The sequence below is a fragment of the Chiloscyllium plagiosum genome, unplaced genomic scaffold (genome assembly GCF_037043375.1).
Source record: "Chiloscyllium plagiosum isolate Xiang-an unplaced genomic scaffold, Cpla_swu_hap1 HiC_scaffold_8, whole genome shotgun sequence".
In the NCBI taxonomy this organism is placed as follows: Eukaryota; Metazoa; Chordata; class Chondrichthyes; order Orectolobiformes; family Hemiscylliidae; genus Chiloscyllium; species Chiloscyllium plagiosum.
Window position 1 is genome coordinate 19,757,273 of NW_028270146.1, and position 26,048 is coordinate 19,783,320.

The window sequence follows — 26,048 nt, forward strand, 5'->3', positions numbered from 1 at the left end:
CATCTCCTCCACTCATGCAACACCGCCCTTGAACCCCACCCCTCCCAATGCAACGATAATCTCTGCAAGTTTGGAATCAATCTGTTGAACCTTCTCTGGACTGCTTTAAATATGGGGATGAAAACTATTCACAAAATTCCAGGTATGGCATTTCTACAGCCTTGGCCACTTTGGAGACTGCCATTAACAGCACTTCTGCTGATATAGACATTTTCTCCCTGGATGAATGTCATACTGCATGATTGCTTATGGATAATTCTGATTTTCTGTATTACTGAATTCTTGTCGCTAAGCAACAGCTATTTCATTTGTTCTCTTCTACTCTGTTTCTAAAGAAGTGAACTATCCACTTCAAGGGTTTTAAAGACTTCATTTAAATACACATAAACAAAACAAATCCCTGGATATTCCTACACCATTAACACAGCACATCTGAAATGAGATTAAAAACCATGTCTTGCTCATTCTTAATATTCACAATATAGAAATACAAACAAATTTAAAGTTACAGATCTTCTTCCAGGTTAGAAGACAAATTCAGAAAAAAATAATATTACATATGAACCTTCATCACAATAATAAGTTTATATAGGTACCATAATGGGAAAAGAGTAACTAAAATTAGCCTCAGTCCTCCAGAGAGTAAGATTGAAGAATTGATGTTGGAAAACAGGGAAATGGCAGACGTTAAACAGGTATTTTGTGTTAGTCCTCACTGTAGGAGATTTAGAAAACTTCCCAAAGTCACTTCAAAATTAAGAGGTGAATGGAACTTCAACTATCACCATGACCAGAGTCAAGGTCTTGGGTGTACTATTAGACCCAAAGGCTGACAAGTCCCCAGGAACAGATGATTTGCGTCCGAGGGTCTTGAAGTGGCTGCAGAAATAGAAGATGTACTGGTTATAATCTTCCAACATTCCTTAGATTCTGGAAAGTATCAGTATATTGGAAATGGCAAACATAATATTTTTTTTAAAGAAAGGAGAGAAAGTAAAAGCATGACATTATAGGCCAATTAGTCTAATGTCTATCACACAGAAATTGCTAGAATAAATTAAGTAAGTTCTAGCACAACACTAATGATATCATAATCTAATCAGTCAGAGTCAACATTGTTCGGTGAAAAGAAAATCATATTTAACCAATTCATTACAATCTTTGAGTAAGTTAACAACTGAGGTGCATGAGAGGGAACCCATAGATGTGGGTTTCTTGGATTTACAAAAGACATTTGTTAATGTGTTACAACAATGGCTATGAAGTAAGAGAACATGGCATGGGGTTAACATAGTAGTATGGATAAGATGTCAGCTATCAGGAGCATAGAGTCATAGAGTCATAGAGATGTACAGCTTGGAAATAGACCCATCCATGCCGACCAGATACCCCAACCCAATTTAGTCCCACCTACCAGCACCCGGCCCATATCCCTCCAAACCCTTCCTATTCATATACCCATCCAAATACCTCTCAAAAATGTTGCAATTGTACCAGCTTCCACCACTTCCTCTGGCAGCTCATTCCATACATGTACCACCCTCTGCATGAAAAGGTTGCCCCTTAGGTCTCTTTTATATCTTTCCCCTCTCACCCTAAAACTATGCCCTCTAGTTCTGGACTCCCCCACCCCAGGGAATAGACTTTGTCTATTTATCCTATTCATGCCCCTCATAATTTTGTAAACCTCTATAAGGTCACCCCTCAGCCTCCGACACTCCAGGGAAAACAGCCCCAGCCTGTTCAGCCTCTCCCTGTAGCTCAGATCCTCCAAACCTGGCAACATCCTTGTAAATCTTTTCTGAACCCTTTCAAGTTTCACAACATCTTTCCGATAGGAAGGAGACCAGAATTGCACGCAATATTCCAACAGCGCCTAACCAATGTCCCATACAGCTGCAACATGACCTCCCAATTTCTGTACTCAATACTCTGACCAATAAAGGAAAGCATACCAAACGCCTTCTTCACTATCCTATCTACCTGCGACTCCACTTTCAAGGAGCTATGAACCTGCACTCCAAGGTCTTTTTGTTCAGCAACACTCCCTAGGACCTTACCATTAAGTGTATAAGTCCTGCTAAGATTTGCTTTCCCAAAATGCAGCACCTCGCATTTATCTGAATTAAACTCCAAACTTACTAACTGTACTTCTTATGCTCGCATCCAAATCATTTATGTGAATGACAAAAAGTAGATGACCCAACACCGATCCTTGTGGCACTCCACTGGTCACAGGCTTCCAGTCTGAAAAACAACCCTCCACCACCACCCTTTGTCTTCTACTTTGAGCCAGTTCTGTATCCAAATGGCTAGTTCCAGTTGTATTTCATGAGATCTAACCTTGCTAATCAGTTTCCCATGGGGAACCTTATCGAACGCCTTTCTGAAATCCATACAGATTACATCCACTGCTCTGCCCTCATCAATCCTCTTTGTTACTTCTTCAAAAACTCAATCAAGTTTGTGAGACATGATTTCCCACACACAAAGCCATGTTGACTATCCCTCATCAGTCCTTGCCTTTCCAAATACATGTACATCCTGTCCCTCAGGATTCCTTCCAATAGCTTGCCCACCACCGACGTCAGGCTCACTCTCTATAGTTCCCTGGCTCGTCCATACCACCTTTCTTAAACAGTGGCACCATGTTAGCCATCCTCCAGTTTTCCGGCACCTCACCTGTGACTATCGATGATACAAATATCTCAGCAAGAGGCCGAGCAATCACTTATCTAGCTTCCCACAGAGTTCTAGGCTTCACCTGATCAGGTCCATAAGACCATAAGACATAGGAGCCATTCGGCCCATCGAGTCCACTCCACCATTCAATCATGGCTGATGGGCATTCAACTCCACTTACCCACATTCTCCCCGTAGCCCTTAATTCCTTGTGACATCAAGAATTTATCAATTTCTGCCATGAAGACATTTAGCGTCCCAGCCTCCACTGCACTCTGCGGCAATGAATCCCACAGACCCACCACTCTCTGGCTGAAGAAATGTCTCTGCATTTCTGTTCTGAATTTACCCCCTCTAATTCTAAGGCTGTGTCCACAGGAACAAGAAATTAAGGTCCTTGATGTCACAAGGTCCTGGGGACTTATCCACCTTTACCCATTTCAAGACATCCAGCACTTCTTCCTCTGTATTATGGATATTTTGCAAGATGTCACCATCTATTTCCCTACAGTCTATGTCTTCCATATCCTTTTCCACAGTAATTACTGATGCAAAATACTCATTTAGTATCTCTCCCATTTTCTGCGGCTCCACACAAAGGCCGCCTTGCTGATCTTTGAGGGGTCCTATTCCCTCCCTAGTTACTCTTTTGTCTTTAATGTATTTGTAAAAACTTTTTGGATTCTCAAATGGATAAATGGCTCTCTTTTGTGTTGGCAAGTTACTTCTACTGGAGTGCTGCAGGGATCATTTCTGGGGCTTCAACTATATATAATCTATATCAATGACTTGGATAAAGAAACCAAATGTATGGTAGCTAAATCTGCCAGCAACAGCAAAATAGGTCGAAAATAAGTTGTCAAGAGATGTAAAGAGGATATAGATAAGGTAAGCAAAGAAAATTGACTGATGGAGTATAATGTGGAAAAGTTTTCATTTGTACACTTTGGCAGGAAGAATAGAGAGTAAGTATGCTATTTAAATGAAAAGAGATTGTGGACCTCTGTTTCAGAGGGAACTGGATGTCCTGATACATGAATCCCAAAAATTCATATACAAGTACAAGTGATTAGGAAGGCAAATGGAATGTTGGCATTTATGGCAAGTGGAATGAAATATCATAGAGTCAGAGTCTGAATGCAAAAGTAGGGAATGCAGCTGTACAAGAACTTGATGGGATCATAATCAGTAAACTGTGTATAGCTTTGGCCTTCTTATTCAAAAAATGATGTAATTGTGTTAGAAACTGTTCACTCAACTCATTCCAGGGATGAAGGGGTTATCTTATGCAGAAAGATTTGAATGATAGTGCCTATATCCATAGGCAATCTTAATGAATCATATGCGGTCCTGAGGGCACTTGAGGAGAATATCAGATGGATGTTTCTTCTGTGGGGGAGATTAAAAACTAGGGAACACAGTATAAGTGTATGAGGTCTCCGTTTGGTACAGAGATTAGTTTTCTTTTCTTTTAGGGAGTCATTAGCATGTGAAATTGTCTTCATCAGGAGGCAATGGAGATGAAATCAATGAAATTATACAAGGCAGAGTTAGATAAATTTTTGATAGCAAAAGGAGCCAAGATAGGAACATGGCTCAGGCCTCAATTAAGTCAGCCATAATTTTAAGAATACAGAGCAAACTTGAGGGACCGAAGCTACTCTTGCTCCTAAATCCGATATTTTCAAGCCTTTCACAAAGCTGTAAAGATTTTAGGTTTCCAATCCCACCATTTTGTGATTAATTGTACACATCTGTTTGGATTTCACCAACACTGCAACTAGTCTTGGAGCTATGCATAATTACATAAATTAGATGGATAAGAAAAAATACATATCATTTTAGATTCATGGTGGCCAACACTGTATCTATCCTGAACTGTATCAGAGGTACTAAGCATATTACCTGATATCAGAAAATCTATCTTGGTGATTTTATACATGTTTCCTTGCCAAATATCCTATGTGATCATGGTCATATTTAGGAAATGCCTCTCCATGTCTTGCCAGAAGTATTGTTCACTGGCTGGAGTAGTGGCCTTTAAAATTAGCTTTCAACTGTCAAAACTCTTACTTTTAAAAATCCCTCCCACAGCTGGTAATTGAATGGTAGAAGATGAAAAGTCCCATTTTCAACTTAAGACAAGTGGCAAGGGAAAAAGAGACAATAAGAAGAGAAAACTAAGAAAGAAAGCATGTGTAGAGTGTATATAGTTTTATTTTCATGCAAATATATTCATGTTGGTACTTCTCTCTGTAAGTTACAGTTCATATTCTATTGATAAAGCTATTGAAGATATTTCCCTGAGGTGGTTGGCTGCCTAAGGGTGAAAGGTAGAATTGTTACTTAAGTTTTACAATGCACAATAACATTATTAGACAAATAAAATAATTGCCAAAGTAAAATTGTTTCATTGTATGTTCCTACCTTACTAATAAATGAAATGACTAAATGCAAATTAATACTTTAATCATTGATAATTCACGTGGAATACAAATTACCCTAAATACCCTGATAAAAAGGCATATATATATTGTATATGTACAGAAAACAAATAAAGTGAAACCAATATTGAAGATGATGCGCCAGATTGAATCAATAGACCATAATCTAAATTCCATAATAGGGTGTATTAAGTTTGTCTCTACAGACACAAATCTCACTGACAAGAGATAAGTTACATGTCTCAACTGTACCATTCTCCATTTATGTGTTTCAGCTCTATTAGGAGAGGATATCTAGGGGGAAGGGTCACTGGACTCAAAATATTAACTCTGCTCTCTCTCCACAGACTCTGCCAAGTTCCTCCAGCAACTTCTGTTTTTGTACAGCCTAGCAGAAGTTCTGTTCTGAATTAGTGGGGGAAGATACAAGCTTCCTTTCGAGCATTTTATGAAATTCAGCACACCATTTCAGTACACTGAAACATTAACATCTTCTCCAACAGGTAACTAAGACAAGGATTTTTATGGATGTAGATTTGCTCGCTGAGCTGGAAGGTTCATTTACCAGATATTTCATCATCCTACTAGGTAACATCTTCAGTGGGCCTCTGGAACCTTCCAGCTAAGCGAGCAAACCTACATCCAGAACCTCAACCTGAGCTACAAATCTTCTCAAAACTCACAAGGATTTTTATGTTGATCTTGATGGAACACTGATCATTTAGGGAACAAAAAATATGAAAGATGACACGTAGTTATTGTTGATCAAGGAAGTGATAAATAAGAACCTGAAACTGCCCAGGAGGCTTCATCAATTTGCTCAGTTGTTTCTGTGATGTTATAGATAATTATGTCACAGTCCAGAAGATACTCCAATAGTTGTTCCCTTGAGTTAAACTGAAAAACGAAGGGAAAAATAAACAATTTTTTCACAGATGTCCATATAAAATGATTCCTAACTATGAACATAATTTTACCTTTCTAAAAAGATTTCCTATAAAGTGTGTTAGATGTCAACTTTTTAAACCCTATTTATAATTTATGTCTAAAGGGAAATGTGATTATTTTGGGTGCATATACTTGCAGTTTACTTTTGAAATATCTTCTGCATTATTGAACAGTATTTTGAAATTGTGTTAATGGAAATTTAAATACTTTTTTTTGCACCTCCAGGCATGTACACATTGACAACTCAATTCAATTTTCTTCATTCTTCACTTCAAATCTCATTAATCACTGTAGTCAAGTCTAATCCTGGCTTCACATAGTGTCTACACATACAAACTTTTCAACAGATGGCCCTGGAATAGAAACCAAGATAGACATCCTCTTTTCTAAGCACAGACACACGAAAGTGAGTTGGAGTAAGTGGAACTGACTAACTTAGGGAATATTTGTTCTTAGTCAATCATGAGATGTGAGCGTCATTGCTGGGCCAGTATTATTTCCCTATTGAACCTCAAATAAAAAAAATCAGAACATGCTTGTGATGCTGAGCAGTTCGTCCCATGAGGACAAAATCATTAACATCCCATCGCAATTCATTACAAATGGGAAATGTTAGATTATTGATAATGAAAACAGATAGAGACATTTGGTCAGCTTTCCAGTGCATTGGTTAGAAAACGTTCTGCAGGGAACACAGGACATACAACAGATTAAAATTAAAAGAGCAAAGAACACTAGTAGAGACATTTATAGAAGATTCTGAGGATGACATGGTGAGGGAAAGAGAACTAACGAAGGTTGGCAAGGAAAGGCGTGACATTGCAAGTAACAGGTCACCCTAACCCAATGTAATCTAATGATAGGGATGCCAATGAGGAAACCTTTGTAAAGACAAGATTGGAGAAATCCCTCTTATACAATTGACGAGGTTCACTCTAACTAAATAGAGGGGAGAGAAGAACAGCAGCTGGAGAACAGGTAAGGCAAAGAGGACAAAAGAGTGCTGTCAAAAATCAACAACAGAATGTGAATGATACCTAATGAGTGATCTAAGTCAAAAATAGGGAACTCGGTTAAACTCTAATGTAGCTGCTTTAACATTGAAACTGGATGTCTTCCTTAGTCTTACTGCACTAGTTCTCATGAAGGCTGTTTTTTGGACATTAACCTATGGGTTTCTTCCAGAAGAACATAAGAACATATAGGAATTTAAGAAATAGGAGCAGGAGTAGGCCATCTGGCCCCTTGAGGTTGCTCCACCATTCAATAACATCATGGCTGATCTTTCTCGTGGACTCAGCTCCACCTATCCGCCTGCTCACCATAACCCTTAATTCCTTTACTGTTCAAAAATCTATCCATCTTTATCTTAAAAACATTCAACAGGTAGCCTCAACTGCTTCACTGGGCATGGAATTGCACAGATTCAGAACCCTTTGGGAGAAGAAGTTCCTCCTCAGCTCAGTCCTAAATCTGCACCCCCATAATCTGAGACTGTGTACCCTAGTTCTAGTTTCACCCACTAATAGAAACAAACTCCCTGCTTCTACTTTATCTATTCCCTTTATAATTTTATATGTTTCTATAAGATCACCTCTCACATTTACCAACATTGTCGTCCATTCGCTAGATTCTTGCCCACTCACTTAACCTATCTATATCCCCCTGCAGACTTTTAGTGTCCTCTGCACATTCGAAAGGGGAAAGTGAGATGCTGGAGATCAGAGTCGCTGAGTGCGGTGCTGGAAAAGCACAGGCGGTCAGGCTGCATCCAAGGATCAGGAGAATTGACGTTTCGAGCATAAGGTCTTCATCCTGATGAAGAGCTTATGCTCGAAACGTCAATTCTCCTATTCCTCGGATGCTGCCTGACCAGCTGTGCTTTTCCAGCACTGCACTCCTCAACTCGGCACATTCCAAAGTCTGGTTAGCTTTTGTAATTTTTTTTGCTTCCCTTTGTGTCTTGAGATGAGTTGCTTTATCCATCTGCTTTGCTATATACCAAGCAGCTAGTGACCTGGCAAGAAACCATACACACTTATGTCTACCGAACTATAAAAACTCTAGCTCAGTTTTAAGACATAAATTCTGTTTTAAAGAAACTTTTAAAATAATAATTCTATAAACATTTTTTATTTCATAAAGTGAATTTGGGGACTCACAGAGAAGATTTCAAAAGCAAAATCAGGCTTCTGGGCATCAGGGTTTCTCTGCGTTCCCACCACCTGATATGTCCCTTTGGCCACTGGAATGCTTCGGACTGAATCATTCTCTTCCTCAATTTGTTCTTCCTCTAGTGGTGCCTCCAATGATGCTCCAACCACACAGTTTGATAGGTACTAGAAATGAATCAGGTATCAGAATTTAATCTTTGAATTCAGAGAACCATACAATAGCGCACCACAGAAGTAGATTATTCAGCTCATCAAGGCTTCGGCCGTTCACATGAAGACATGAAGCGCAAGTCCAATATTCCTGCTCCTTCTCCTATGCTGCAATTCCTCCTTCATATATTTATTGAAACCCCTTCTGAAAGTTACTGTTGAATCGTTACCCTTTTATACGGTGCATTCTGAATCCTGAACACTTGTTGCATTAGATAAAGATTTTCCTCATAATAAATCCAGTTCTTTTGGCAAACATCTGAAATCTGTGCCCTCTTAATTTCAGTCCTTCAGCTATTAGAAGTAGTTTCACTTTATTTACACTATCTAAATTCATCATCACTACCTCTATTAAATTTTCTCTTTACTTTCCATGCTCTAAGGAGAACAACTCCAACTTTTTCAATCTATATGTAACACTGAAATGTTTCATACCTGAACCCATTCTAGAAAATCTCTTCTGTAGCTTCTGGAAAGCCGAGAAATCCTTCTTAAAGTGTGCTGCCCAGGATAGGACAACTTGCTACAACTGGAGTGGAACTAGTACTTTATATAATTTACCATAGGAAATGTTACAAATTGAAATTTGCTAATGGAATCTAAATAAGATTTAAAAGAAATTTCTGCACAGTTCTCCTTTGCAATTATTAACTTCCAGCACTGGCAGTCACAGTAAATGTCAATTAGACAGATGTTTCATTATGGAAGTGTGTAAAAGAGGAACTTTTAAACTCTGAAACCTATACAGAAGCATTTAACTGCTGCCAAAGAGTAGTAAAACTACTAGTATCAAATTAACCACCTGTTATACACCCCACCCAATTTTCAGCTGCTCTCATACAGCCAACTTTATACCCTCTTCAAAATACCTGCTCCTTGTTTTCCTGGACACAGAAACTAATCTTGCCAAACTGTAGTCCTTTTCCTTCGGAAAATTAAAAGTCAGGAGGTCAACTCATTGATATAATCAAGTCAAATTAAAATCAGCTTCAACTATCTAGAGACTATCTATATGTTTATCAAACATATTCTTAAATGTGTTTTTATTGTGCTTATTCTTAAAGAAGTAATGCAGGAACAGCTGTGAAAAATGTTTGAGGAGTAGTGTAGTAAATGAACATGAAGTTAACAAATCAAAAGCTAGGCACAGAGAAGGAGCACCATTCATAGAGTCATAGAGCTGTACAGCATGGAAACAGACCCTTCCGTACATGCAACCAGATATGCTAAATTAGTCTTGCCCCATTTGCCAGCACTTGGTCCATATCCTTCTCAACCTTCCTTTTCATATACCCATCCAGATGCCTTTTAAATGTTGTAATTCTCCTGGCAGTTCATTCCATACACACACCACCCTCTGCATGAAAAAGTTGCCCCTTAGGTCCATTAAAATATTTCCCCTCTCACCTTAAACCTATTCCCTCTACTTCTGGACTCCCCACCCCAGGTAAAAACCTTTATCTATTTACCCTATCCATGTCTCTCATGATTCCATAAACCTTTATAGAGTCACCCCTCATCTTCCCCAGGGAAAAAAGCTCCAGCCTATTCAGTCTGTCCCTGTAGCTCTCCCCATAGCTCAAACCCAGGATTCTGGATAATCCAAAATGGAGGATGGGAAAAAATTGTGGCTGTAACAGCTGCTCCTTTTTTGAGATATTTTAAGTGGTGGAGCTGATTTCCTTCAAATTCCAGATGCAGTAATCACTGTTTTAAAAGCTGTTGCGTTGTTTTTGAATTTTGGGGGAAAAAGATCAAAACAACAGCATTTTATAAAGGAGGGAGAGACAAAGGCAGAAATCACATGGGCAGTGATTGAAACGGAGAATTCATATCATGTTATTTCATCTGTCAAGGAAGGCAATACATGTTTCCCAGGTACAATCCAAATGTTTCTCAAACAGATTCGAATTGTGTTGCCACCATTGCCCTAGCCTCTGTATTAATTTAGTGTAAAACGTTCCCAAACATCAGCCCCAAATTTATCTTAGAATTTAGGAACACCACAGTCGGAGTAGGCCATCTGGCCCTTTGAGCCTGCTCCAACTATATTACTTTTGTAATTTCAGGTTAAATTATCTTTTTCATTCACCATTTCTATATTTTACACATTGCACAGTTGCTGCTCTTACAAAGTGAAGCTCTGATTTTCTCAAGTATTTTCACCCAGTTATTCTAAATATATTAAATGAAAAGAGGAGCAGCAGTTGGATCTTTGGCCCCTCAAGCGTGCTCCACTATTCAATACAATCGTGGTTGATCAGATCAAGACTTTAACTCCACTTTTATTTGTTCCCATAACCCTTGATTCTCTTGTATTCAAACATCTGTCTATTTCAGCCATGAATCTATTCAATGCCACAGCCCACACTGCTCTCGAGGTTAGAAAATGCCACAGATTAACAGCCTTCTGAGAGAAAATCCTTTTCAAGACATCTTACGGGAGACCCTTATTTAGTAACTATGTCCTTAATTTTAGATTCACAAATGGGAAAATATGCACCTGTTCTTCCATCAATCACCTTGAATTTGTGCCCTTTGGTTATCAACACTCCTGCCAGTTCAAACACTTTTCCTTATTTACTCTGTTCCAAATTTCCATGATTTTGAATGCTTTATTCATTTTTACAAACAAGTCTGCTTTCAAGAAAATGGCTCCAGTTTTGCCATGTACCTGAAACCTCACACCCCTGTTACAGGGGTAAATCTAGTTAACCTCCTCTGCCTCCACTCTCAAATGTTGATTCCCACAGTATTTTACAAAAAACAGAGTGCTGATTCCTCCAACAATTTCTGTTTTGTTTCAGATTTCCAGCATGTACAGTTGTGTTTTGCTCACTATACTTTAGCTGAGGGGATCAATTCATTACTTCAGCACTTCTCAGTCTCCAGGCTCTTTTAAAAAATGTTATTTCTTTCACTGACAACAATTTGTAGTGTTGTGCCACAGGGAATTGGAAAGATTTTAACGTGATTTGGCAAATGGAGCACGATATTCCAGGTGTAAGAACAACAATGCAAAGAAGCGTAATTCCATGCTTCCCAAAGGCTTTCCCACTGTGGCCTCAACTTGAAGCTTGAAAATTATTGTGACTCTTCAGTGAGAAGTGAGGTCTATGAAAGAAGGTACCTGTCTATTAGTGCAGGAACACAGTAGTTATAACTTGGTCTCAGCTGCACAGCAACTTCCTCCAAGTTCACAACCCCATTTGTAAAACCCTGGATCAGATCAGATTGTCTCATGGAGCTTGTGGCTGGGGAGCATGTTAGTTTCTGTGTTATTGATCAAGCCAGTTTTCTAGTTTTTCCTGTGCTTTTGCTGATCCAAGATGGCGGCAGAGTAGGAGGTCCTGAGCCCAGGGCTAGCCCACTCCTCTTTTCTATTTTTTTCCTCATTTCTCACTGTTTTTCTTCTTTTTATTTGCCTCTAGTGAAGAGCTTAGTCATGGCAACAGCATTGGCAATAATGGCATTGGCGGTGTGTAAGCCTACCACTACAATCTCATGGTTGCTGCAGCAGAGGCAAGTTTGGCTTCCCCACAGCATTTTCATCCAGCGCAGACTGATGGAGGTTGCAGCAGAGGCAGGTTTGAGCCCAATATACAACCAGGCAGCATCAGCAAGGTGGGCCTGGAGCGGACTCTTGGCAGTGGTGGCGGAGTCAAGTTTGGTCCAGTATGGGACCCAGCAGCATTGGCAAGTGACTGCGTTGGCGAGGTACATCTCATGGTGGTGGCGGCATTAATGGAGGCAAGATGGTGCTGAAGAATGGCAACTCTTGTTCCAGCATGGTGAGCAGACTTGTGCTGGCCGCCGGTATTGGAACGGGATGTACAAAGTTAAAAATCAAATAGTGGGTGGCACGGTGGCTCGGTGGTTAGCACTGCAGCCTCACAGCACCAGGGTCCCAGGTTCAATTCCAGCCTCGGGTGACTGTCTGTGTGGAGTTTGCACATTCTCCCCGTGTCTGTGTGGGTTTCCTCCCACAGTCACAAAGATGTGCAGGTCAGGTGAATTGGCCATGCTAAATTGTCCATAGTATTAGGTGCATTAGTCAGAGGGAAATGGGTCTGGGTGGGTTACTCTTCGGAGGGTCGGTGTGGACTGGTTGGGCCGAAGGGCCTGGTTCCACACTGTAGGCAATCTAATCTAATCAAACACCAGATTACAGTCCAACAGGTTTATTTGGAAGCATTAGCTTTCCGAGCGCTGTTCCTTCATCAGGTGGTTGTTCACCCGAAAGCTAGTGCTTCCAAATAAACCTGTTGTTATGTGATTTTTAACTTTATAAAGTTGAACTTTTTTTCTTTATTCTTCTGCCTTTACATTGTATTTTGGTTTATTTTTCTGTGTTTTACAATAGCACTGAACACTATACAATACTTTTCACTGTATTTTGTAACAAAATAATGTGACAATAAAGAAATCAAAAATTCAAATCAGTTTATACAAGTTACTACTGCAATTCTCAGCAATATTGAAAAGTTTCAACGTACTTGAAAATACTGTCAAGCTCTATCAGCAACTCCAACAATTAGAGAAACAGATGGAGGACATTAACTATAGGTCCAATAAAACTCAGAAAAAAAGATGACGGCAAAGCAAAAAGCCAAATCCACATATTCTATTGATGAAAATGACAGATGGCCTCCTGACTCTGTAAACATTTTGCCTAACAGCTAACAGTTAGGAACTCAACTGCGGGGGTAACCTAACCTTTGCCTGGCAAATACAATGCATTCAGAGTGTCCTATGTTCAGACATCACTGGCTGGGGACACCTCAAATCAAAGTTGGTGGCTATAATTCTGCCGAAGGTGTGGACACTGTTGGATACTATATTACAAAACCTTCTGGAATTTTCCCAACCAAAGTTGTGTACACAAGTGTGTGCACAAAGAATTATTTATGTGTGCACTCACACATACATGTACACTAGATAAACTTGCCTACACAAGCACCTTGGCTTACACACCCATACACTTACCAACATATAATGAACACATAGATGTATCCCTGAATACACACACTTAAAACCCAACATGTATGCTTATACTCCTCACAACACACATACCCTCTAACCACATTTACCCTCACAACACATAACATCTTGTTATCCATACCCCTCTCTCAGTGTCCCTTCCACAAAAACTTACTCATGACATCCACACATACAGGCACCTCTAACACACATGCTTATCTCTCAATGATACACAATTACTTAATCCCCCCAATACCAAACGCACAGTCTTCGTCCACACACACAATATACACTCCATGCCTCTATTTGTTTTGTACTTAAGCTATTTTTCTAATCAACTTGTTCAGAGATGTTTTTACACACCTCCAGAGCAGATGGGACTTGAACCCAGGCCTCTGTTCTGGGTTCAGGGTAAGGGCACTGCTACCAAACCACACGAGAGCCTCTACACACTGACTCATCACCTCCAACTCAGCTGCTTAACTCCCTAAATAAAACATTAACCATACACATACCCCTCACAGATACACACGCTGAACCTCCAAAAACTCTTACCCTTCCCCCGCCATATGAAAACCCCAACCATCCCAGTAATGCCCCTCAGTAAATAATTTCGGATCTCACTAACTTTGCCTGTGTGGCTCCCGACGAACGAGTCCAAGTGGTTGAGGAAGATCCGTTTGCTGCGGACTTTGCCAGGTGAAACCTCACTGTCCTCCTCCGCCATGGCTGCCCGGCGCCCTTGGAGACGCAGCCAGACGGACGCGTTGCTAAGGGAGTGTCCTGGGCGGGGCCAGCGGACAGCCAAGTGGGCGGAGGACAACTCCACCTCCAGCTGCAAAGGGAGGGAGGAGGGAATCCCAGTGCCTGTCCCCACTGTGTGCTGAGAATGATGCTGGACATGCAAACCCTGCACAAGGACATGCAGCCAGCCAGTTTGTGGGCTACGGGTTGTAGAAGTGGCAGTCAATGCCCTGCAGCCAAAAGCGTCAACCTTGAACAGTGTTGGAAGGAAGCACTCTCAGCACTGCATAGCAAAGAAAGTACTGAAGCAGCATCTAGGTAACACCTTTCATGACCTTGAAACATCTCCAAAACTATTGGCAACTCATGAAGCACTTTATTGAAGTAATTTTATTGGAAATAAGGTGAAAACCATTGTTACTTTGTCCATTTTATGCAACAATCCAAAACTAATCATGCTACATCTTGCTTTGGTTCAACTTCCAGGATCTAAATTGGACATAAAGGCCCTAGCTTCTCCAAATAACGAATTCATTTTGACTTTGCACCATTTTGAGCGGCACTCCCAACCCTCTCAGATTGCCCAGGAGTCTCCTACAGTCAATAATTGATAGCCAAAGCTCAGCGGCAAGAGACATAGAACATAGAACAATACAGCACAGAACAGGCCCTTCGGCCCACGATGTTGTGCCGAACATTTGTCCTAGCTTAAGCACCCATCCATGTACCTATCCAATTGCCGCTTAAAGATCACCAAAGATTCTGACTCTACCACTCCCACAGGCAGCGCATTCCATGCCCCCACCACTCTCTGGGTAAAGAACCCACCCCTGACATCTCCCCTATACCTTCCACCCTTCACCTTAAATTTATGTCCCCTTGTAACACTCTGTTGTACCCGGGGAAAAAGTTTCTGTCTACTCTATCTATTCCTCTGATCATCTTATAAACCTCTATCAAGTCACCCCTCATCCTTCGCCGTTCCAATGAGAAAAGGCCTAGCACTCTCAACCTATCCTCGTACAACCTATTCTCCATTCCAGGCAACATCCTGGTAAATCTTCTCTGCACCCTCTCCAAAGCTTCCACATCTTTCCTAAAGTGAGGCGACCAGAACTGCACACAGTACTCCAAATGTGGCCTAACCAAAGTCCTGTACAGTTGCAACATCACTTCACGACTCTTGAATTCAATCCCTCTGCTAATGAATGCTAATACACCATAGGCCTTCTTACAAGCTTTATCCACCTGAGTGGCAACTTTCAAAGACCTATGAACATAGACCCCAAGATGCCTCTGTTCCTCCACCTCACTAAGAACCCTACCATTAACCCTGTATTCCGCATTCTTATTTGTCTTTCCAAAATGGACAACCTCACACTTGGCAGGGTTGAACTCCATCTGCCACTCCTCAGCCCAGCTCTGCATCATATCCAAGTCCCTTTGCAGCTGACAAGAGCCCTCCTCACTATCCAAAACTCCACCAATCTTCGTATCATCTGCAAATTTACTGACCCACCCTTCGACTCCCTCATCCAAGTCATTAATAAAAATTACGAACAGCAGAGGACCCAGAACTGATCCCTGCGGAACTCCACTTGTAACTGGGCTCCAGGCTGAATATTTACCATCTACCACCACTCTCTGACTTCGACCGGTTAGCCAGTTTTCTATCCAATTGGCCAAATTTCCCTCTATCCCATGCCTCCTGACTTTCCGCATAAGCCTACCATGGGGAACCTTATCAAATGCCTTACTAAAATCCATGTATACTACATCCACTGCTCTACCCTCATCCACATGCTTGGTCACCTCCTCAAAGAATTCAGACTTGTAAGGCAAGACCTACCCTTCACAAATCCGTGCTGGCTGTCCCTAATCAAGCAGTGCCTTTCCAGATACTCATAAATCCTATCCCTCAGTACCCTTTCCATTACTTTACCTACCTCCGAAGTAAGACTAACTGGCCTGTAATTCCCGGGGTTATCCCTATTCCCTTTTTTGAACAGGGAAGAAATGTGGTAACAGGGATTGCAACATTGCCAATCTGAAGGTCAGACCTTGCACATCAAAATTCCAGTGTGTGAGAAACAAAGTTTATTGGACTTTGAGTTAATAATCCTAGCCCTTACATCCCAGACAGCTCCATAGTATTGGAAGAATCTCCCTATAGCGATGGGTCAAAAGGAAAACAAAATTCCTCACACTTCCCTCAGCCACCTTTTTTCTTTTTAAGACCCAAGATAGGCCCGAAGTGGTGCCAAACCCAGGAAGAAAATAATAAACTATGAGAACAAATAATGAAGTGCAACATAGAAAGCTACCAAAGTTTTATATTTTATTACAAAAAAGTATTCTTAATGAGCGACTTGTTTTTCAGTTTCTGTACAACAGATCTATCTCCTCTCATTTTAGAGTAATAGTCAGGAATTATACTACTTATATTTTTAAGTTGTAATTATGAGTAGTAAGAGAAGGATCCAGTAAATACATGAACTATTCTCTAATACAATTTTATTCCCATCTCTAGATGTAATCCATAAGGCCAGCTAGCAACATTGTGGTTAAAAAACAAATTCCAAGATTTCTGTGGTAAAGTTCCCCTCTTATGCTCAGCATTTTCAAATTTTAGCTGGGGGAATCTGGACTTTGCTCTTGTCATTCACCAGTCATACTTCCTTCAGCTTACCCCACTCCATCCTGCCCTTCCTCCTTAAAAGTCACAGTCTTGCAATTGATCAACTTGATACATATGAAATATACAAATGTATGGCTCAGACACTTAATTTATAAGCTCCTATATAATGATTCATTTTTATCATGAGGGAGAAGAGCGTCCGCAATTTTCAGAAGATGGATATTGATCATTCTTCCTTGTTGCTGAATGCTAGGATCATCAATCCTCCGACCTCCAGCTCCCTTAATAATCAGACATACAGAAGACATTCCTGCAGAAGTCTTGGTTCGTCAATTTTTCCATCTGATTTGCTGCAAAACACAACATTCAAAACTACTATTACCAATCTAGCGATTATATTTATTTTTCATTTACTTATTTTTATATTATGTAGATCTCACTTCTGGCAATTAAAAAAGGCAAATGCTTTTACAGTTCAGTGATGGTCTCTATTTGTGTAACAGTGGGCTGTTGCCTTAAAAATACTAAGTTGTGGACTGATATCATCAGTCCTGGCCAGATCACTGAAGTCGGATGTTATATATGCTTCACACATTCCATTCTGGGAAGTTAAGGTTTAAAGCATCATTTTTGCTTTATGTTACCACAAGGCTTGTGGTTCAGGTTCTGTTCTGCACATTTAACAGACAGCTTTCACTGCCCAACTCAGTTTGTGGTCTTTAATGAATAACTGCAATCTGACTTGAGCAGGTTCTGCGAACTCTTATTTACAATGCCGGGCATAATAATGTTCTGAGTAACTACATCTCACAGATATACAGATTATTCCATTCTTTCTTCACAGTGTCTCACACATGATGCTGCTATTGTTGTTAATCATGCTTACATCACCATCTCACCAGAAAATAGGACTCTGACTCCTCTATTCAAGAAAGGAAGGAGACAAAAAGCAGGAAATAACAAGTCAGTTAGTTGAACAGTTATTAGAAGGAACAGCTATTAGGAGGAAGTTCTTTGAGGAGGTAACAAACATCACGACAAAGAGGAACCTTTCCAAGAAGATACATGACAAGGTACACCAAAGCTTGCTATGCAGAATAAGAACTAACAGCACTGGATGTAATATATTAAGATGGAAAGACAATTGGCTAGTTAACAGGAAACAGAATAGATATAAATAAATAAATTTTGAGATGGCAAGATTGGAGTGCCATAAGAATCAGTGCTGGGACCTCAGCTACTTACAATTTATACCAATGACTTGGATTAAGGGAACAAATATACGACTGCTAAATTTGATGACACAAAGATAGATATAAATGTAAATTATAAAGAGGACATAACGGTCTCTAAAAGGGAAAAGAGATATAGATAGTTAATTTAGTGGGCAGAAAGTTGGCAAATGGAGTATAACATAGTGAAGGGGACAAGTGAACTCATCACTTTGGCAGAAAGAAGCGAAAAGCAACATATTTAAATGGAGACAAAGTACTTGAGATACAAAGGATCTGGATATCTTGGTATATGGATCACAAAAGTTTGGCGTGCAGGTACAGCAAGTTATTCAGAAAACAAACAGAATGTTGTTATTTATTGCAAGGAGAATGTTATAGTTGTAAAGTTTTGCTGCAGTTGCATAGAGTATCGTAAGGCCACTACTGGAGTACTGTAGAGTTTGGTCTCCTTATTTAAGAAAGGATGCAAATATATTAGAAGGAGTTCAGAAAAGATTTATTGATTGATACTGGGATGGTGTGGGTGGGGGGCGGTGTGCAGACCTTTCTCATAAGGGAAAAGTTGGACAGGTAGGACCCAAACTCAGAGTTTAGAAGAATTAGAGGTCATCTTATTGAAATATATCAGATTCTGAGCTGACTTAAAAGATTGATGCTGAGACAAAGATTTCCCTTGGGGGAGAAACTAGAGCTCGGGGATATCAGGGATTATCCAGTTAAGACAGAGATGAGGAGAAATCTTCTCTCTCCAAGTGTTGAGGGGCTTTGGAATTTTCTTCCCAAGAAGACGGTGGGGATGGGATCAATGAATATTTTTAAAGGCAGAGGTCGATTGATTTCCTTCTTGGTCAAGAATCTAAGAGTTCCAGGGATCGACAAAGAAGTCAAGTTATCAGGACAATCAGCTCAGCCATGAGTTGCATACTCATGTTCCTCATTCAAACATTCACATATCTATTCTCATAATAACGCTGTTTCAACTTACAGAATTGCTCAGGATATAGTCAATCTTCCTCTGTTCTTGTGAGTTTTTTTCCACTTTGTCTCTATACAGAACCAGCTGTTGTCGATCTTTGAGGTCCCTGTAGGTCTAAATTCGAGTTAAGAAAAGGGATGTAAAACAACTTTTACAAATCACTACATCATCTACTTTCTGTGATCCTAAGTGATATATAAAACTTCAATTTAAACACTTCAATTGCAATATAATTTCCATTTCTCATCTTTTTAACAGGACTGATTTAGCAATGTCTATTGACACCCACCATTCCCCACATGTGCACTAAGCACTGCTTCAATTCGCACATGCACATTTAAAAAGGATTGACTTTACTATGGGATGAAGTAGTGTTTCTGGAATTGTGTGCATGCGCATTTTTGGATTAGACCACCTGTGTTGCAAACAACACTGGGTGTCAGCAGACACTGGTGACTCATTTTACCCTCCTTTATAAGTTGGAATCCCAGAAACAATCATGACCTCCCAGCTGAAGCAACCTTAGGAATTGGGCAACAAATCGTGCAACATAGGAGGAGGCTGAGCAGAGTTTTGCATTCTCAGATCACAATTTATTTTCAAGTGTATTTGGACCTCACATCCTCAAGATGAGTGTCTCTGTAAAGCATGAACAAAATGTTTGGGAGCAGGAAGTCTGCTGAAGTGAAAAGGTGGGACAAAGATGCTGGAGATCAGAGTTGAAAAGCGTGGTTCTGGAAAAGCACAGCAGGTCAGGCAGCATCTGAGGAGCAAGAGAGTCGACTTTTCTGGCATAAGCCCTTTATCAGGAATGTATAAATGCAGCAAGGGGACATCCAGAAGTTGAATCAATTCATACAATTTTTGACATTAACTTGCTCATGTGGACTTCTGAGAGTAGAAGAAACTCTATTTGTGGAATTGCCTTCTTCAAAAATATGAATGGGGATTTCCGCCAATCGTGAATGCAGTAGACTGAGAATGCACAGTAATAGATGCATGTACTTGCACACTTGCTTCTCAAGGAAATAGATTTTCTTTTAATTCCTTTTCTTCGAAACCACAGATAAGTGAAGATTAGACTCACTGTTTCACCCAATGCAAGGTTTACACACATTAGAGAAAATCACAGAAGGCAGACATGTGAGCAGCAGGACTTGTCTATACTCACGATATAAAATATTCAGCAAAGACACCTTGCAATAAGTGCATTATCTTCTGTCTTTTTGTCAGTTTCTCTCTACTGTAGCAAAAATAAATCCACACTTATACTTACATCAATCACAATATTATGGCACTTGTACTTTGAGGCAAGGTTCAACCTCAGTTCTGTGTTGTCCACTAAAGCAACATATTCCTGGATAACCTGGAAAAAAAAATGACACAATTGACAAAAGAATTGGAGGTGACTTGAGGAAGACTTTTCTTTAACAATGGAATGCACTGCCTGCAAGCAGATTCAATATTAATTCACAGAAATAAATTAGATAAATACTCAGATGGTAAACAGTTGAAAGGAAAGAGCAGGTGACTGCGTCCAGTCAAGTAGCTTCACAAAAAATTCAAAAGAGGCATGATGAATAAAATGTGACAAAATTCAATGAAACTTTCTTCCTTAAAAGTATCAGAGAGACTGCATTGCAGGCTTAATACCCCCTTGCTGATATCCAAGTCACTATCACACAGTTTGAGGGAATTTTGACCTTATTCTGAAATCTCTTTCCAACCCAATATTTATTTGCGATGAGAGATATTAGAGATGGATAATCATGGATTTCTCCCATATCAAGCGCCCAGAGATCAGGACAAGATGACCAAGATACAAAATAATACAAACAACTGCAGATTCTGGAACAAAATAGAAATTGCCGGAGAAACCCAGCAGGTCTGGCAGCATCTGTAGAGTTAAATTTTGAGTACAGTAATCCTTCTTCAGAACTGAAATTCTGCAGTTCCGAAGAGGTTCACTGGACTTAAAACAACAACTTCCTTTTCTCTCCACAGTTGCTGCCTGAACTGCTGAGACAGAAAGTGCAGTGCACCCAGAACAAAATGGATAGACTCCAACCTCACCATTTCACCTTGCCATCTCCTATATCACCTATGTAATAATTTCATTTCTCCCAGCAACCCTCTCAATGACTTAAAGATTGCTGCTTGAGCATTTAGGGTGATGTGGTACTTGTCATTTTTACATGAAAAAAATTGAATAGAGAGATCACATTATATATCATTTTGTTTGGTGGAGGCATTTAAATGCATGGAAAATAGATCTGGGTCATTGCGATAATACGAGCCCTCATATTAATAGTGACCATGTCATGTTGCTCAAACAAAACAGGAGTGATAGTCACCCAAACCTGAAAATACGATCACATTATAACTTAGATTATTGACATTTACATGACAAACTCACTAATAAACTGCTAAAAAAAAACTAACAATATAGAGGAGCAAGGGCAGTGTATTTTAAACTGAGAGAACAGTATTGTGCTGAAGGAGGCTAACTGACCTAATGTGTAACAGTATCTATTGGCGTTCCCACCTTATGCATTCTGCTGATCCACTCTTTTACACTAAAGACATCCTGAATGATTATTATTATTCTCAAACCTCTCCAAGATAGTGATCCGTTTACCCAATGGAGCAGAATAAAGGAAAATTACTCTCCAAGTATTCGACTAGCATCTTACCTCAACTGGAGCATTGTTTTTGTGTAAGATGTCCACAACTCTATGAAATCCAATTGGGGCTTTCTTCTTGGTATATCCTAGCCAATTCTAAATAAAACAAAACACATCTCTTAAGAGGGAGAAAGGTTGCTCTGATAGAAGGTTACAAAATGCAGTTGCAGAATGTTGGTGTCAGTGACAGGGTCAGCATTTACTGCTCAACAGAACTTGTTAATGAACTATCTTCTTGAATATAATCAACTGGGTTATGAGTGCTGTTAAAAGTCAACCACAAACAAATCAGAAATTGCTGGAAAAACTCTAGGTCTGTCAGCATCAGTGGAGAGAAAGCAGAGTTAACATTTCAGGTCCAGTGATCCTGGCAGATGAACTCAGGGCATGGTTAGGAACATGAGACTGGATATCATAGCAATTACAGAAACATGGCTCAAGGATGGGCAGGACTGGCAGCTTAATGTTCCAGGATACAAATGCTACAGGAAGGACTGAAAGGGAGGCAAGAGAGGATGGGGAGTGGCATTTTTATAAGGGATAGCATTACACATGTGCTGAGGGAGGATATTCCTGGAAATACATCCAGAGAAGTTATTTGGGTGGAACTGAGAAATAAGAAAGGGATTGTATTATAGACTCCCTAATAGTCAGAGGGAAATTGAGAAACAAACTTGTAAAGAGATCTCAGCTATCTGTAAGAATAATAGGGTGGTTTTTTTTTGTGGATTCCCTACAGTGTGGAAACAGGCCCTTCGGCCAAACCAGTCCACACCGACCCTCCGAAGGGTAACCCACCCAGACTCATGTCCCACTGACTAATGTACTTAACACTATGGGCAATTTAGCATGGTCAATTCACCTGACCTGCACATCTTTGGACTGTGGGAGGAAACCCACGCAAACACGGGGAGAATGTGCAAACTCCACACAGACAGTTGCCCAAGGCCGGAATCGAACCTGGGACCCTGGAGTTGTGAGGCAGCAGTGCTAACCACTGAGCCACCGTGTTATGGTAGGGAATTTTAACTTTCCAAACATAGACTGGGACTGCCATAATGTTAAGGGTTTAGATGGAGTGGAAGTTGTTAAGTGTGTACAAGAAAATTTTCTGATTCAGTCTGTGGATGTACCTACTAGAGAAGGTGCAAAACCTAACCTACTCTTGGGAAATAAGACAGGGCAGGTGACTGAGGTGTCAGTGGGGGAGCACTTTGGGACCAGTGACCATAATTCTATTAGATTTAAAATAGTGATGGAAAAGGATAGACCAGATCTAAAAGCTGAAGTTCTAAATTGGAGAAAGGCCAATTTTGACGGTATTAGGCAAGAACTTTCAAAAGCTGATTGGGGGCAGATGTTCACAGGTAAAGGGACGGCTGGAAAATGGGAAGCCTTCAGAAATGAGATAACGAGAATCCAGAGAAAGTATACTCCTGATGGGGTGAAAGGAAAGGCTGGTAGGTGTAGGGTATGCTTGATGACTAAAGAAATTGAGGGTTTACTTAAGAAAAAGAAGGAAGCATATGTAAGGTACAGACAGGATAGATCGAGTAAATCCTCAGAAGAGTATAAAGGCAATAGGAGTATACTTAAGAGGGATATCAGGAGGGCAAAAAGGGGGCATGAAATAGCTTTGGGCGAATAGAGTTAAGAGAATCCAAAGAATTTTTACAAATATATTAAGGACAAAAGGATAACTAGGGAGAGAATCGGGCCCCTCAAAGATCAGCAAGTTGGCCTTTGTATGGAGCCACAGAAAATGGGGGAGATACTAAACGAGTATTTTGCATCAGTATTTACTGTGGAAAAGGATATGGAAGACATAGAAAGTAACGAAACAGGTGGTAACACCTTGCAAAATGTCCATATTACAGAGGAGGAAGTGCTGGATGTCTTGAAACGCATAAAGGTAAATAAATCCCCATGACCTGATCAGGTGTACCCTAGAACTCTGTGGAATGCTATGAAGTGATTGCTGGGCCTCTTGCTGAGATATTTGAATCATCGATAGTCACAGGTGAGGTGCCGGAAGACTGGAGGTTGGCAAACGTGGTGCCACTCTTTAGAAAGGGTAGTAAGCCAGGGAACTATAGACCAGTGAGCCTGACGTCGGTGGTGGGCAAGTTATTGGAGGGAATCCTGAGGGACAGGATGTACATATATTTGAAAAGGCAAGGACTGATTAGGGAAAGTCAACATGGCTTTGTGCATAGGAAATCATGTCTCACAAACTTGATTGAGTTTTTTGAAGAAGTAACAAAGAGAATTGATGAGGGCAGAGCAGTAGATGTGATCTATATGGACTTTGGTAAGTCATTCGACAAGGTTCCCCACGGGAGACTGGTTAGCAAGGTTAGATCTCATGGAATAAAGGGAGAATTAGCCATTTGGATACAGAAATGGCTCAAAGATAGAAAACAGAGGGTTGTGGTGGAGGGTTGTTTTTCAGACTGGAGGCCTGTGACCAGTGGAGTGCCACAAGGATCGGTGCTGGGTCCTCTACTTTACAGAAATGATTTGGATGCGAGCATAAGAGGTACAGTTTGTAAGTTTGCAGGTGGAGGTGTAGTTGACGGTGAAGAAGGTAACCTCAGATTACAACACGATCTTGATCAGATGGGCCAATGGGCCGAGAAGTGGCAGATGGAGTTTAATTCAGATAAATGCGAGGTGCTGCATTTTGGGAAAGTAAATCTTAGCAGGACTTATACACTTAATGGTAAGGTCCCGGAAAGTGTTGCCGAACAAAGAGACCTTGCAGGTTCATAGCTCCGTGAAAGTGGAGTCACAGGTAGATAGGATAGTGAAGGTGGTGTTTGGTATGCTTTCCTGTATTGGTCAGAGTATTGAGTACAGGAGTTGGGAGGTCATGTTGTGGCTGTACAGGACATTGGTTAGGCCACTGTTGGAATACTGCGTGCAATCCTGGTCTCCTTCCTATTGGAAAGATGTTGTGAAACTTGAAAGGGTTCAGAAAAGATTTACAAGGATGTTGCTAGGGTTGGATGATGTGAGCTAGGGGGAGAGGCTGAACAGGCTGGGGTTGTTTTCCCTGGAGTGTCAGAGGCTGAGGGGTGACCTTATAGAGGTTTACAAAATTATGAGGGGCATGAATAGGATAAATAGACAAAGTCTTTTCCCTGGGGTTGGGGAGTCTCGAACTAGAGGGCATAGGTTTAGGGTGAAACGGGAAAGATATAAAAGGGACCTAAGGGGCAACTTACACACGCAGAGGGTGGTATGTGTATGGAATGAGCTGCCAGAGGAAGTGGTGGAGTCTGGTACAATTGCAACATTTAAAAGGCATCTGGATGGGTATATGAATAGAAAGAGTTTGGAGGGATATGGGCCAGGTGCTGGCAGGTGGGACTAGATTGGGTTGGGATATCTGGTCGGCATGGACGGGTTGGACCAAAGGGTCTGTTTCCATGCTGTACATATGTATGACTCTATGACTCTTCAGAACTCAACTACATTGTTGGGGTCTGAAGCATCATGACTGTTGTAAAACGTGGACTATCAACTTTCAAATTCCATCACATGATTTTAATACCTGGGACTTCCAAAGACTGAAGCAGTTTTAAAGAAATAAATACACTGACTTAAAATGGCCACCGCAGTCAGCTGATCACACAGATTAGCCAACCTTTACGAAACCTAACATGGAATAAACAAAAATAATTTGAATTGAAATTAACATTTTATCAAAAGACACAGAAGTAAGTCCACCCAATCAAGCTTGAAGAAACCCTTATATCCATTTTATGATTTACACCTGTTACGTTTCACATATTGGAGATGAAAGTTACCACCTGTAATTATCAAGTTGTAAACTGTAAACTCAGACAACCCAGCTTGTATTTTAGCTGCTTTTGGTAGGACAGAAAGGTGCATTTGTGAATGGAAGCAGCAGGAACAACTGCTGTCTCTGCTTCACGAAGGACAAGGTACCTGGATGACAACACAAATTGGAAACACCTGGACATGAGAAATTAAAGAAATCTGCAATATTTGCCACCATTAAAGATACAAGATATCAGTTAATCAATGGGAACAGGAGAATCGACGTTTCGGGCATTAGCCCTTCTTCAGGATTCCTGAAGAAGGGCTAATGCCCGAAACGTCGATTCTCCTGTTCCCTAGATGCTGCCTGACCTGCTGCGCTTTTCCAGCAACACATTTCCATCTCTGATCTCCAGCATCTGCAGACCTCACTTTCTCCCCATCAGTTAATCAATCATGGTTTGAGGTAAAACCTTTACACCACAAGAACACCCTAAGAATCATAGAATCCCTACAATGCAGAAAGAAGCCATTTGCCCCATCATGT

The 26,048-nt window shown here is 40.5% G+C and overlaps 2 protein-coding genes across 3 annotated transcripts in view; both read right to left on the reverse strand.

The window, feature by feature from the left end:
- The window catches only part of ak7b (adenylate kinase 7b), an 82,371-nt gene extending 68,187 nt beyond the window's left edge, over positions 1-14,184 (reverse strand). The window contains exons 1-3 of the mRNA XM_043697055.2: positions 14,067-14,184; positions 8,237-8,413; positions 5,915-6,023 (exon numbers count right to left, since the gene is read on the reverse strand). Coding sequence (XP_043552990.1) covers positions 5,915-6,023; positions 8,237-8,413; positions 14,067-14,165 — 385 coding nt within the window. The 5' untranslated portion in view covers positions 14,166-14,184. The remainder of the gene's footprint in view (positions 1-5,914; positions 6,024-8,236; positions 8,414-14,066) is intronic.
- A 2,314-nt stretch (positions 14,185-16,498) lies between these two features.
- Positions 16,499-26,048, reverse strand: part of vipas39 (VPS33B interacting protein, apical-basolateral polarity regulator, spe-39 homolog) — a 62,402-nt gene continuing 52,852 nt past the window's right edge. For both annotated transcript variants that reach the window (XM_043697060.2, XM_087989631.1), the window contains exons 17-20: positions 21,725-21,811; positions 20,308-20,397; positions 19,041-19,145; positions 16,499-17,170 (exon numbers count right to left, since the gene is read on the reverse strand). In XM_043697060.2, coding sequence (XP_043552995.2) covers positions 17,150-17,170; positions 19,041-19,145; positions 20,308-20,397; positions 21,725-21,811 — 303 coding nt within the window. In that variant the 3' untranslated portion in view covers positions 16,499-17,149. The remainder of the gene's footprint in view (positions 17,171-19,040; positions 19,146-20,307; positions 20,398-21,724; positions 21,812-26,048) is intronic.